Below are 15000 nucleotides of genomic sequence, written 5' to 3' on the forward strand. Positions count from 1 at the left end.
TAGTTAAGCTGGTGATGGTAGTTAAGGTGGTGATGGTGTGACGGTGATGGTGGTTAAGGTGATGATGGTGTGACGGTGATGGTAGTTAAGGTGGTGATGGTGGTTATGGTGGTGATGGTGTGACGGTGATGGTAGTTAAGGTGGTGATGGTGTGACGGTGATGGTAGTTAAGGTGGTGATGGTGGTTAAGGTGATGATGGTGTGACGGTGATGGTAGTAAAGGTGGTGATGGTAGTTAAGGTGGTGATGGTGGTGATGTGTAAACGTTTGTTTAGTAAAGTAACGTCTACTAAGGTAGAAGCTGAAGAAAGACGTGCGTTTCATGATGTCCTAAATAAATTCAGTACAGATGTTTTATAGTTAATTAAAGCGAAAGTAGGAGAAGAACATTCTTATTATCTCTATCATGATCTAGCGTTCTTTCCTCTCTGTAGTTGAGCTGGTCAACATGTATAAAAGTGTTTTTTATTGTGTTTAAATGCTATTTTTATTGTCTCCTGATCTTATCTACCCACCCGACCCCCCCGCCCGCTGTACAGAGTTCAGCCCTCACCCTCTACGCTCCGCGGACTCTGCACAGGAATGCACTTAACGCGCTTGTAAAACGTGGCATTTCGGAGTGAAAGAGTCCGTCTGCTTCCGCTCGGTTTTCAGGCTCTTTCTGCTGGAGGATTTTCTCTCTGAGCTGAAGTGCTGAGTGACTCTGTCTATCAGAGACTGACGGTTGGTTTAGTGTAGTGGCTAACATCTCTGCCTAGACTGGCCCTACCCTGCCCAACCCTAACCCACCTGGGCCAGCACCCTACACTGTACCAATAAGAGTCCTTGGGCAAGACTCCCAACAGCACCTTCACCTCCCTGTGTGACAGGATTGAACTGTAAGTGGATAAGAGCGTCGGCTGAATGCTGTAAACTAAACGCTGAGCGACTGTCTGTCGGAGAGAGTCGCGCCATCTCCTGCACTACTTTACACTCCGTAACTCACCTTTACTAAACCTGCTGGACTCTAAATGCAGAACAAATGAGAGTTTATTGATGTGGGATTGTGTTATTTTCACCATTGGCTCAGCGTTCTGAACAGAAAATGCCAGAAGCAGAAAAAGCAGAAGTCAGAGATCAATAACACGGACTGCCTGCAGCAGTTTAGCTCCACCCATTCAGCTACAGCAGTTTAGCTCCATCCATTCAGCTACAGCAGTTTAGCTCCACCATTCAGCTACAGCAGTTTAGCTCCTCCCATTCAGCTACAGCAGTTTAGCCCTGCCCATTCAGCTACAGCAGTTTAGCTCCACCCATTCAGCTACAGCAGTTTAGCTCCACCATTCAGCTACAGCAGTTTAGCTCCACCATTCAGCTACAGCAGTTTAGCTCCACCATTCAGCTACAGCAGTTTATCTCCATCCATTCAGCTACAGCAGTTTAGCTCCTCCCATTCAGCTACAGCAGTTTAGCTCCACCCATTCAGCTACAGCAGTTTAGCTCCACCCATTCAGCTACAGCAGATTAGCTCAACCCAGTCATGCTGTATTGTGAGATAATTTATCATGATAACAGCATATATGTTGTCCTGTTGCCCAGTGCTCTGTAAACCTGTCATAACATTTTACAGACACCATCAATAACAAAATAAAACATAGTTTGTTATATTTTTATATTTATTTTTTATTTATTTTATATTTTTATATCTTGTTAGGCACCTATTTAAAAAAAACAAAAAAACGATGAATCAGCGAACAGAAAATATCTGCATGTGAGGGTTAAACTGATCGACCCCTCCAGCGTCACGCGCTGTTTACTGCGACTCTTCCAGGCTGGAAATGATCTGCAGAGCCTGAAGCGGTTGATGTAAACCAGCCTGCGGACCTGCTGACCGTCCAGCTTTGATCAGAGCAGCATGTGTGGGTCAGTTCAGGGCCTGAAGATAATCCCTAAGACAGATTCCCCCATACCGGGGGGTTCCGCTGAGGTTCTTTATTTGGCTTCACGCTGCACACCAAGCAGAACTCTCAGTGGATCTACAGTGCAGATGTGAGCAGATTGAATTTCAGCCTTTTTCCTTTATCGCTGAGATACAACAACGTCTGACTGACCATCACAGCACAGGGCAGCGTAGAATAATAACACTGTTCTTCTCCATCCAGACACAGTTAGAGCAGCACCAGCCGGACAGACAGAGACGTCCGCATTACAGACCGCTTCAGTTTAACCCCTGGGAGACCCGCTAATTAACATCTTGGACCACCTGAATGTCTCAAAATTCTGGGGGTCCCTGAAAATATGTGTGTTATGACATTATGCTGTCTGTTAGAACAGCAGGCGCTCAAATCCAGACTCAGTGAAGCTCATCTGCTTCTCCCACAGTCAGCTTCTGTCTCTGGTGGTCTTACCTAACTAGAGCTGTGGTTCATGTCTGCTGAGCTATTCAGACTCATGTTTATTGTCATCGTTATTTGGAACCAAAAACCTTTTATTATATTAATTATACTAATTACATAATTATATATAATTATATTCATTATACTAAATCTATTAATTATATATATTATTTATCACATTCTGACCATCGTATGCCAGCAGGCAGAGCTCAGACAGAGCAAAGCGTGCAGCTGAGCCGGAGAGCCGGATGGTGAGCGTTTATCCGGGTTCTGCTGAGGAACTAAGGCCTTATGCGTACCACTGGCCTGAACCCCAGAGGTCATGATATAGTCATGAACCCAGGATTGTGCATTGATCAGTATGCGCTGACATTAGGATCTAACAACCGCTGCCATGGAGAATTAGATTTTATGTGTTGAATTAGCTTTTACAGCAAATTTTGCCATCTTACATCCACTGTTAACATAAGTGTACGTACAAATGAATAAAACTGCTTTCAATATTTTTTCTGTTCCTTTCTCTCGAGGCCTCAAACAAACCCAGTCATCACTATAAAAAACGGTAACGTGCATTAATAAAAAATCGTTAAACATTCAGCTGTGGCGCGTTTTAAACTCCAAAATGAGCTTCAACGAGTCCTGGAAGAGCCTAACAGCTTAGAAATGGTTTAAAGAGGTTTCAGACCATGCTCGGTTCCTCGAGGTACCTTGTAAACTATCTTTAAAGGGTTCCTGGAGGCTCCCTGAAGGGTTCTGCCAGTGTGCTGTGCTCTGGAACCCCAACAGGAGCCTTGAGTCTCCATTCGTCTTTACGGCGTAGATCTAATGACTCTATTCAGGCTGAATTCACTCTTCATGATCGTCCTACTGACGCTGCTCCAGCACGAATTGGTGGCGGCTCGCGCTGTAGAGGGGCTTTCCAATCTGCTAACGTCAGCTCCCCCCACCCCCAACTCCCCCCACCCCCACCCCCAACCACCATCACCACCACCACCCCACCAGATCCATTCCCATCACTCCACACTGACAAAGCAACCTCTTTATATGATAATGCCGTCTCCACCTGTGAGGCATAAAGACCACATTACGCATGAAATATGTATGAAGCTCACACCCACTACACGTGCCACCGTGGCAGCAGGGCGGCAGTGTGTGTGTGTGTAGGGATGTGAACACCGAGCTGGTTGGAGTGTAATGGAATGACAAACCCCGGGGGAAACCGCCCGCCGCACCACCGCGAACCGCACACTGCACACCGCACACTGCACGCTTAGCATTCTGTACTGCACGAATTCACACCCACAGCTGCTGCATCTTCCTTTTCTTCAGCTTCTTATTCCAATATGTTAGATTTATTATACTTCATTTTTATAAACATATACGTTTCCTTTCTGCCAGAGGATCTCAGATACGGCCCAGATTCCTTAAAGTCCAAAATGAACACACTTCTTTTTTCTTGTGTCTTAGACTCACAGCTGGTCCTCACAGGGGTCCTCCTACCTGACCCACTCAGTCACACCTGACACCCCAGTGCTCCCAGAATCAGATATAAACAATATTCATCAAGCAACCAGTATTTACTCCCCTACAAACCTGAAGCACCTGACAAATTAATAACACTATTATTAATGTTATCAGCTGCTTCAGGTCCATTCAAACTGCCCCCTGATTTCCTTTATACATTTTCTAATATAAAACTCTATTAACACCCGGGCTTGGCTGAACACTTGATGGCTATTATTTACTGAGAGACGTGCGTCTGTATTGTCCAGTATATCCAGCTAATCAACATCTTAAAATCAATATTCAATCAATCGTCAATGTCAGTCCACTGGTTTCCATTCTGCATCAGTCAGAGCTGAAACTGACCCTGACTGAGAGTCCAGATCACTACTGTCCTCTTTTAAATGATGAGAGAGCATCATGCCCAGATGCCGACTGGGCCGAACTGGGCCGGACTGGGCTGGACTGGACTGGGCTGGGCTGGGCTGAACGCCTGTTTATGCGTAACGTGGTTCTCGTTTCTTCTGCTGACGCTCATCAAACATAATAAATATCTGTATTTCACTCTCAGAGACCGGAGAGACGCTCAGCCCAGCGAACAGTCACTTTTACTCATTTTACTTCATTAATATTCATGTTGCTGTTGTTTGCTGACATGAACACGAGTTCACCTGATTGTTTATTTCTATCTCGCAGTTTCTTTTCATGAGCAGGGACAGTGACGCTTCATCCTCGCGTCAAACATGTAAATAATAAGCAGCTTTGATGTGACGTGGGGGGGGGGGTGAGCATAAAGGGCCAACCAGCTCGGCTTAGACACTTTAAACACTTTCTGTCTAGACTTTGCATTTCTTTCTGATTATTTATCTCTAATTTATCTCAGTTCTTTTTTATGTGCTGTTCTGTATGCAAAGCACTGTGAATTACATTTGGGCAAGGATGTCAAATGGATAGGGATACATTTCGGTGTGCATGTCGTTGTGATCATCTAATTTCACTGTATAAACATTTCATAACAATTGGACCAACAAAGGGTCAAAATTGCATAAAATAAAAACCTTTTTCGTTTCCATAGACTGAAAGTTATATAGTCGTTTTTAGAGGAACAAGGTTGTGTATTAATGTATAAATGTGTCTTAACGTTGAGCTGCTGCCCAGACAAATTCCCTCTAAAACTTCAGACTCCAAACACATCCTGGCTGATTGCCTGTGCTCAGTGAAAGGAGATGAACTGGAGGAATTTTCCACCAAACTGTCACTTTAAGTGCTGAAGGGAACGTGCAGCTCATACAGAGAAAGAGGTGCAGGTTCCTCTTTAAACAGCAGAACCTGCATTAGTGCAGACAGTAAGCGACACAGTGCAGCCTGTAGGAAAGCGTGTTGATAGTCGTGTAAGTAAAGGTCACTATTTGCATTCTGTTAATGACCTGCTGCTTTTTCCTCACGCTAAAAGGTGCAATTAGGTCCGAAATGGAAACCACATGCGAGCCGTTCAGCCTGGAGACAGAACAGATTACCGCACTTCCTTCCACACGGCGAGTAAATACAACAGCGGGCGGTGAAAAAGTGGGAAAGCGCCTCATAACCGTGTGGGTGGACGCACGCTGTCCTTCATGGACTGCTGGACTTCTCGTCTCTCATCGAGGAGAAATAAAGAAACGGCTCAGTGCGACACAAAGTCACTGGGAATCATCAAGGTTAGAGCAAAGCAGAGGGCGCCAACATTTTTAAGCAAATAACATCAGCCTCCACAAAGGCCTCCCTTATACTGCAGCACTGATCCCACAGCATCCACCCTGCACTGAGAGCAGTCTAACAGCAGCAGAGAGGGCAGAGCCACAGCGCCCCCCGCCTACGGACCGGGTAACTGCCACAACACCAAACCCACACACACACACACACACACACACACACAGAACTGCACCAGCCGAACGTGGGAGGGTCTCTTCCTGCTCCGTTTATATTAAAGGCTGGGAGTTTCTGTGGAGTCTTGAGCTTTAAACCCTCTGTGTCCAATCACACGCAGCACTGACGTAAACACTGTGTGTGTTTGAGCTGGACAGACAGACACACACACACACACACACACACACACACACACACACACACACACACACATATATATATATATAATATATATACATACATACATATGTAAACATGTATGGTTTACAACTTACAATATATTGATTGCAATATGTAGTGCTGCACTGATATATTATGTTTGATTGTATTGCACTGTGTATCGTACTTTATTGTAGTGTAGTGTACTGTAGTATGTTGTAGTGTGTTGTATTGTAGTGTAGTGTGTTGTAGTGTACTGTAGTGTAGTGTAGTGTGTTGTAGTTTGTTGTAGTGTAGTTTAGTGTGTTGTATTGTAGTGTGTTGTATTGTAGTGTAGTGTGTTGTAGTGTAGTGTGTTGTAGTTTGTTGTAGTGTACTGTAGTGTGTTGTAGTGTACTGTAGTGTGTTGTAGTGTGTTGTAGTGTATTGTAGTGTAGTGTATTGTAGTGTAGTATAGTGTAGTGTGTTGTAGTGTGTTGTAGTGCACTGTTCTGTGTTCCACTCGGTTCCTTCTCTCTCTGTATCAGTGACTGTGGTTCTATCAGTATCTGAGCTCAGGACCGTCTCTCTCTAAACGACTGGTAACTAGCAGAGAGACTTTCTCTAGACAGACAGACTCTTCCTGAACGTCGCTGTGGATCAGAGCCTCAGCTAAACACTGGAAATGGAAATGTAAACATACAAAACACACACACACACACACACACACACACACACACACACACACACACACCCCAATATACACACACACACCCCCCCCAATATACACACACACACACACACACACACACACACATCCCAATATACACACACACACACACACCCCAATATACACACACACACACACACACCCCAATATACACACACACACACACACACCCCCCAATATACACACACACACACATCCCAATATACACACACACACACATCCCAATATACACACACACACACACACCCCAATATACACACACCCCAATATACACACACACACACACACACACACACACTACAGCCCCCCCAACACTATACACGACAGCCCCCCAACACTACACACGACAGCCCCAAAACACTATACACCCTTCAAACACTACACACTACAGCCCCCCAACACTACACACCCTTCAAACACTACACACGACAGCCCCCCAACACTACACACTACAGCCCCAAAACACTATACACCCTTCAAACACTACACACTACAGCCCCCCAACACTATACACCCTTCAAGCACTACACACTACAGCCCCCCAACACTACACACCCTTCAAACACTACACACTACAGCCCCCCTACACTACAGACCCTTCAAACACTACACACTACAGCCCCCCCAACACTACATACTACAGCACCCCAACACTACACACTACAGCACCCCAACACTACACACTACAGCACCCCAACACTACACACTACAGCACCCCAACACTACACACTACAGCCCCCCCAACACTACAGCCCCCCAACACTACAGCCCCCCAACACTACACACTACAGCTCCCAGCAGACACTGTGGCCCTTTGGCGCTTAAAGCTGAGAACCGAGGCTGTATGTATAGTAAACTCCAGCGTGTCTTACCTTGCTGGCGTAAGGTCCAGGTATGAGGAGCTTTAACGCCTGCCTCTTCAGCTCCACCAGGCGGGCGGTGCAGTTTTCACACCACACGGTCCTGTCCCGGTCTGAGCCAGGAGAGCTGCCACTGCCAGAGGCCGGGGAGCCCGTCCCGAACCCCGGGGAACCACCCAGAGAGCCAGGAGAGCCAGTGCCAATCCCTGGGGAGGTGGGTCCAGGGGAGCCGGAGAAGGAGCCTGGGGAGGACGTCCCGGAACAGGGGGAGGGTGTTCCAGACGAGCTCGGAAACGACCCCGCCCCCTCAGGGGCCGGTCGGCCCACACGAGACTCCTCGCATGCGCGCCGGTACCAGGCCTCCGGGGAGAAGGAGGCAGATTTGGTGGGGGAGCAGTCCGTCATCTGCGTCAGACACAACAAACACTCGCTTTAAAAGCAGGAATGAGCCAAACAGCCAAGATCAGTTATCCTGCATCTGTAATCAGATTCAGTCGGAATTCCAGGACACACAGAGCTCCACTGAGAGAAGGTGTCAATATACATTCCAGTGGACATTAAACTCCACAGACCCTGCAGGATCCTCACCTTCATCTCTCATAATACAACAACAGCTCTCAGCCCGCACTGCCCGCACTGCACTGCCCGCACTGCACTGCCCGCACTGCACTGCCCGCACAGCACTGTCCGCACAGCACTGTCCGCACAGCACTGCCCGCACAGCACAGCACTGCCCGCACAGCACTGCCCGCACAGCACTGTCCGCACAGCACTGCACTGCCCGCACAGCACTGCCCGCACTGCACTGCCCGTACAGCACTGCCCACACAGCACTGCCCGCACAGCACTGTCCGCACAGCACTGTCCGCACAGCCCGCACAGCACTGCCCGCACTGCACTGTCCGCACAGCACTGCCCGCACAGCACTGCCCGCACTGCACTGTCCGCTCAGCACAGCACTGCCCGCACAGCAAAGTCTGGACTGCACTGTCTGCACTGCCTCTCGTGTGTGTGTGTGTGTGTGTTTAATAAGAGTCTCTTCAAAGGTGCTTTGTAATGTATGCACGAAATGTTTCTAGAAATAATCATATTAGAGACTGAAGATGTTTTGGACACTAATATAGAGACATTTCTTAATATTCAGCACATGCAGAAAATAAAACAGGCAGTTTTATTTATTTTATTTTTATCTGAGAACCAGACCCTCTAAAAGCTCCTCACCGAGTCAGAGCTGCTCACAGTGGTGGTGATAGGAACCAGACGTCCCTCTAAAAGCTCCTACAGAAAGTTCCTACATGAACTGGTTCTGAATTCACTGCCTGATGACTGAGACGCTGTTTTATGAGAGTTTAGAGAACTTCAACTCCATTCATGGTGGAGGGAGACATGCAGGGCGCTGTGCGGCAAAATAGTCCCCAAAGAAAACTCATTATTCCAGATTTTCCACTGTTTTCCATCATCAACATTCCATATAAACTCAGAAGACCTGCTCTAAAAGCACTATTAGAGACAATTAGGATGAAAATCTAATGGGTTTGCTTTCTAATGGGGATTGGCTTAATGGTTTCCAGTAGAAACCACTAGATTCCTGTAGGACACCTTTAGATCCTATTAAGAAACCATCCATCAACTGCATTTAGAATCAGCCGTTAGTCACCTGTTAAACCATTAGGGTTCTTTACACTGTGATATCAACACCTTAAAAAGACACAACACATTACAGAACCATCAGGAACCGACAGACACACTTAATGGATTCTATTGGTTATTCAGCAGGAATGTATAGGGGGTTCTCTATAGCACCAAAAGGCGTTCTTGTATTGTTTTTTAATGTCCAGTCTGTGACCCATTTGGTGCGACAGAGAACGCCCTTTCAAAAAGGTTCTATATAGAACCATCTGCAGCCCATTCTACATCCGTCTGAAGAACCCTTTAATCATGCAAAAGGCACTATGAGTGTTCATGGTTCTACACAGAACCGTTTTCTTTACCAAAGAAGCATCTTTTAAAGTGTGTATGACCACCTGACCCGTTTCACACCGAGCCGCTCTGAATCTGCGGACACCTCGCCCACTGAGTTTCGGGTGGACCTGCCCTTTATCGCGAGCGGGCTCCTCGCGGGTGCTGCGCTGAACTCACCCCGTGCTTTCTGCTCCGGGTTCCGCTCCGCTCCTTACTCCCGCTGAGAGAAGTCATGGTTCTCCAGCAGAACAGGCAGAACGGACTAGCTCAGACCTCAGCCATGCAGCGAGGCGGAGACCAGAACCTGCACCATCCAGCTCAGACGCGTCCTTCAGCGCTCCAGACCGCCGGGGGGAACATCCCAGAACCCAAAATCCAATCCAGAACAGCCCGAAAGGAGCCCCCAGATCCGGCGCCCACCCTGCGCTGCCTCTCTGAGCTCTGCCTGGAACCTGCAGCTCTCCTCTACAGCCAGAGGTTCACATCTGTCCCGCAGCCCCGCCCCGCCCCTCCAGCCTCAGCCAATAGGGCGCAGAGAGGTGTGGCCTCTAACTTCAGCGCGGATAAACGAGTCAAAACAGCAATAAAATATGTTTTTATATATTAAACACGGGTTCTGACGGAAGCGCGACGGGGCTGCGTTCATTCAGCTCCGCGGACTGAACCGAGGCTCTAACACGCGCGCACAGCGACATCTGCCGACAGCAGTGGCGAACTGCAGCACATTCAGCCCGTAATGAACCCGTTAGAGCTCAATTAACCTGATCAGCTCTCAGCTCAGCTCTCAGCTCAGCTCAACTCTCAGCTCAGCTCAGCTCAACTCTCAGCTCAGCTCAACTCTCAGCTCTCAGCTCAACTCTTAGCTCAGCTCAACTCTCAGCTCTCAGCTCAGTTCTCAGCTCAGCTCAGCTCAACTCTCAGCTCAGCTCAGCTCAACTCTCAGCTCTCAGCTCAACTCTCAGCTCAACTCTCAGCTCAACTCTCAGCTCAACTCTCAGCTCAACTCTCAGCTCATCTCCTGCTTAGTTAACTGGTTCAGATGTAAACAGAGCCATTCAGAGCGGTTTAGTGAGAAACTGACCGACTCACAGTGGTGGTGATGGGAACCAGACGTCCCCCTCTAAAAGCTCCTCACAGTGGTGGTGATGGGAACCAGACGTCCGCCTCTAAAAGCTCCTCACAGTGGTGGTGATGGGAACCAGACGTCCCTCTAAAAGCTCCTACAGAAAGTTCCTACATGAACTGGTTCTGGATTCACTGCCTGATGACTGAGACGCTGTTTTATGAGAGTTTAGAGAACTTCAACTCCATTCATGGTGGAGGGAGACATGCAGGGCGCTGTGTGGCAAAATAGTCCCCAAAGAAACTCATTATTCCAGATTTTCCACTGTTTTCCATCATCAACATTCCAGATAAGCTCAGAAGACTAGTGTAGGTTCTCTGGTGGTTCTGGATGGTAAATAAAGTGTCTATATCTGTGTTGTAGTCATGGCGACGCCTGGTTGCCATCACCACCACTGTAAAGACGTCTGAACCGTTTAACACCAAACCCTCAGAACCTGATCAGAGTACTCAGATTGATCAGAGTGACAGCGATTAGAGTGATCAGTGATCAGAGTGACAGAGCGATTAGAGTGATCAGTGATCAGAGTGACAGAGCGATTAGAGTGATCAGTGATCAGAGTGACAGATTACACCTGAAACACTGAATTATTCAGATGTTTTTAGAAAAATTGGAGTTTCCCCTTTATATGACATTTTATTAAAGCCCATTTTCTGTTTACTGATGTATGATATATTGGGTTAAAATCAAATATGCATGTGGTGAATTTTGCACCTACGTTCCTGCTGGATTGTTTTAATATGAAACATTCAGCAAATAAATGAAAACCACTGTGTGTTATTAAAGTGTGCAGGGAGTTTAACTGGAGGTGCCAAAACCTTTACACAGGACTGAACCTGAAGTTACATGAAAGATATTATTGTAAATAAAATGATTTGCTAAGTCAGCAAAAATATATGCTGTAAATATAAACAATGCGAAGTAAAACATGCTTTTCAGCCATTTTCACATTTGCTGGTGTTTAAACAGGATTAACTTTCATTTCTCAGCTTAAAGAACACAAAGTCCTTTTAATGATTCTCTAAACGTCACGGCTGCATATTCACATTATTACAGAGTCACTCTGAGCTGTGTGAGTGCAGTGAGGTCATCAGCGATGGTTCACAGTGAGGAGTGACAGAGTGCTCAGAATGAAAGAGTGATTAGATTGATCAGAGTTATCAGTGATCAGAGTGACCACAGTGATCAGAGTGATCAGTGATAGCCTGACAGTGATCAGTGATTAGTGATCAGTGACCAGAGTGATGAGTAATCAGAGTGATCGGTGATCAGAGTGACAGAGCGATTAGAGTGATCAGAGTGACAGAGCGATTAGAGTGATCAGTGATCAGAGTGACAGAGCGATTAGAGTGATCAGAGCGATTAGAATGATCAGTGACAGAGCGATTAGTGATCAGAGTGACAGAGCGATTAGAGTGATCAGTGATCAGAGTGACAGAGCGATTAGAGTGATCAGAGTGATCAGAGTGACAGAGCGATTAGAGTGATCAGAGCGATTAGAATGATCAGTGACAGAGCGATTAGTGATCAGAGTGACAGAGCGATTAGAGTGATCAGTGATCAGAGTGACAGAGCGATTAGAGTGATCAGTGATCAGAGTGACAGAGCGATTAGAGTGATCAGTGACAGAGCGATTAGTGATCAGAGTGACAGAGCGATTAGAGTGTTCAGTGATCAGAGTGACAGAGTGATTAGAGTGATCAGTGATCAGAGTGACAGAGCGATTAGAGTGATCAGTGACAGAGCGATTAGTGATCAGAGTGACAGAGCGATTAGAGTGTTCAGTGATCAGAGTGACAGAGTGACAGAGCGATTAGAGTGTTCAGTGATCAGAGTGACAGAGTGATTAGAGTGATCAGAGTGACAGGGCGATTAGTGATCAGAGTGACAGAGCGATTAGAGTGATCAGAGCGATTAGAATGATCAGTGACAGAGCGATTAGAGTGATCAGTGATCAGAGTGACAGAGCGATTAGAGTGATCAGAGTGACAGAGCGATTAGTGATCAGAGTGACAGAGCGATTCGAGTGATCAGTGATCAGAGTGACAGTGATTAGAGTGATCAGAGTGACAGAGCGATTAGAGTGATCAGTGATCAGAGTGACAGAGCAATTAGAGTGATCAGTGATCAGAGTGACAGAGCGATTAGAGTGATCAGAGTGACAGAGCGATTAGAGTGATCAGAGTGACAGAGCGATTAGAGTGATCAGAGTGACAGAGCAATTAGAGTGACAGAGCGATTAGAGTGATCAGAGTGACAGAGCGATTCGAGTGATCAGAGTGACAGTGATTAGAGTGATCAGAGTGACAGAGCGATTCGAGTGATCAGAGTGATTAGTGATCAGAGTGACAGAGCGATTCGAGTGATCAGAGTGACAGAGCGATTCGAGTGATCAGAGTGATTAGTGATCAGAGTGACAGAGCGATTCGAGTGATCAGAGTGACAGAGCGATTCGAGTGATCAGAGTGACAGTGATTAGAGTGATCAGAGTGACAGTGATTAGAGTGACAGAGTGATTAGAGTGATCAGTGATCAGAGTGACAGAGCGATTAGAGTGATCAGTGACAGAGCGATTAGTGATCAGAGTGACAGAGCGATTAGAGTGTTCAGTGATCAGAGTGACAGAGTGACAGAGTGATTAGAGTGATCAGTTTATTAAAGTCATTGTTTATAATTCGGCTCCTCTGATGTCTTTGATGTCCATCTTCTGTAGTTTGATGACCCCACTCTCTTCACCAGGGGTCATCTACGGTCATCACGCTCACAAAGTCCTTGTAGAAAATGAGGTTTTTATCAGGATCCACAGCGGCGGACAGCATCTCCTCCATCTCCTCCTGCGTAAAAGGTTCTCCTGCGGAGAGAAAATAAACACCGGTACCTTCACTGCCCTCCACAGGCAAAGAGCCATAACTACAGCAACAACTGTAAACTGGGTCTGATGGTGTATCTGGTTCTGCTGAATCAGCTCCACTGCTCACATATGCAGATGTTACTGATGCTGCCACAGCCTGAACCTGAATCTGGAGCAGTCTCTCATTTAATATCACTTCAATATCACTTCAACCACTTTTCCTGTAACCTTCCATCTAAATGTAATGCCCTTTTGCCCCGCCTCTAAAATATTACTGCTGATCATAACCCCATCATGACCCCCCACCCCCCAATGCAGTGCACAGTGAATTTACCTTCCTGTGTTAAATATCTGGTTAACTCCTCTGGATCCAGGTGACCCCTTTTCTGCTGATCTAAAACCTGAGAAGAGTTAAAGCACAGTTTCAGTAAGAAAACAGAAGATAACTCATCTAAAACTGATTCATTCTGCATGTTCTAACATCATCTACCTGATCCAAAATAATCGATATAATCTACACGCTGGTAGTCTCCATCTCTGCTGTGTGCTTTTACATAAACTTACATTAACAGTTAATGACGTTTTTTCTCTCCTCTGTAACGACGTTTCTGAACTGCAATTTTTGTCCTGACAGAAACAATATTCTACGTTATTGTGCTCAGTGTGACTGCAGTGTGTCTGTGCTCACAGTATGACTATGCAGTGTGACTGTGCAGTGTGATTGTGTTTGCAGTGTGACTGTGCAGTGTGGCTGTGTTTGCAGTGTGACTGTGCAGTGTGATTGTGTTTGCAGTGTGACTGTGCAGTGTGATTGTGTTTGCAGTGTGACTGTGTAGTGTGGCTGTGTTTGCAGTGTGACTGTGCAGTGTGGCTGTGTTTGCAGTGTGACTGTGCAGTGTGATTGTGTTTGCAGTGTGACTGTGTAGTGTGGCTGTGTTTGCAGTGTGACTGTAGTGTGGCTGTGTTTGCAGTGTGACTGTGTAGTGTGGCTGTGTTTGCAGTGTGACTGTGTAGTGTGGCTGTGCTTGTAGTGTGACTGTGTAGTGTGGCTGTGTTTGCAGTGTGACTGTGTAGTGTGGCTGTGTTTGCAGTGTGACTGTGTAGTGTGGCTGTGCTTGTAGTGTGACTGTGTTTGCAGTGTGACTGTGTAGTGTGGTAGTGTTTGCAGTGTGACTGTGTAGTGTGGCTGTGCTTGTAGTGTGACTGTGTAGTGTGGCTGTGTTTGCAGTGTGACTGTGTAGTGTGGCTGTGTTTGCAGTGTGACTGTGTAGTGTGGTAGTGTTTGCAGTGTGACTGTGTAGTGTGGCTGTGTTTGCAGTGTGACTGTGTAGTGTGGCTGTGTTTGCAGTGTGACTGTGTAGTGTGGCTGTGTTTGCAGTGTGACTGTAAACTCTGTGTGCTGGAGTGAGAGAGTCTCACCTCGAAGGCCTGGAGCAGCAGGTCCTCAGGAACCGGCCGAAACCTGCAGGAAGACCAGAGAGTAAAAGTTCTCACACTGACAGACTAAATAACAGACTCATGATAAAACCTTGTGCCAGGAATCAGCAGTTTAG

General features: G+C 46.6%; 2 protein-coding genes across 4 annotated transcripts in view; both read right to left on the minus strand.

Moving 5' to 3' along the window:
• The window catches only part of kif26ba (kinesin family member 26Ba), a 147893-nt gene extending 137856 nt beyond the window's left edge, over positions 1–10037 (minus strand). The window contains exons 1-2 of one of the 2 annotated variants that reach the window (XM_037541778.1): positions 9651–10037; positions 7524–7916 (exon numbers count right to left, since the gene is read on the minus strand). In XM_037541778.1, the coding sequence (XP_037397675.1) occupies positions 7524–7916; positions 9651–9707 (450 nt within the window). In that variant the 5' untranslated portion in view covers positions 9708–10037. The remainder of the gene's footprint in view (positions 1–7523; positions 7917–9650) is intronic. The other variant, XM_037541777.1, reaches the window with a different exon arrangement.
• A 1316-nt stretch (positions 10038–11353) lies between these two features.
• The window catches only part of efcab2 (EF-hand calcium binding domain 2), a 9153-nt gene continuing 5506 nt past the window's right edge, over positions 11354–15000 (minus strand). For both annotated transcript variants that reach the window (XM_037541779.1, XM_037541780.1), the window contains exons 5-7: positions 14867–14909; positions 13782–13848; positions 11354–13447 (exon numbers count right to left, since the gene is read on the minus strand). In XM_037541779.1, the coding sequence (XP_037397676.1) occupies positions 13329–13447; positions 13782–13848; positions 14867–14909 (229 nt within the window). In that variant the 3' untranslated portion in view covers positions 11354–13328. The remainder of the gene's footprint in view (positions 13448–13781; positions 13849–14866; positions 14910–15000) is intronic.

The sequence above is a fragment of the Pygocentrus nattereri genome, chromosome 10 (genome assembly GCF_015220715.1).
Source record: "Pygocentrus nattereri isolate fPygNat1 chromosome 10, fPygNat1.pri, whole genome shotgun sequence".
Taxonomy (NCBI): domain Eukaryota; kingdom Metazoa; phylum Chordata; class Actinopteri; order Characiformes; family Serrasalmidae; genus Pygocentrus; species Pygocentrus nattereri.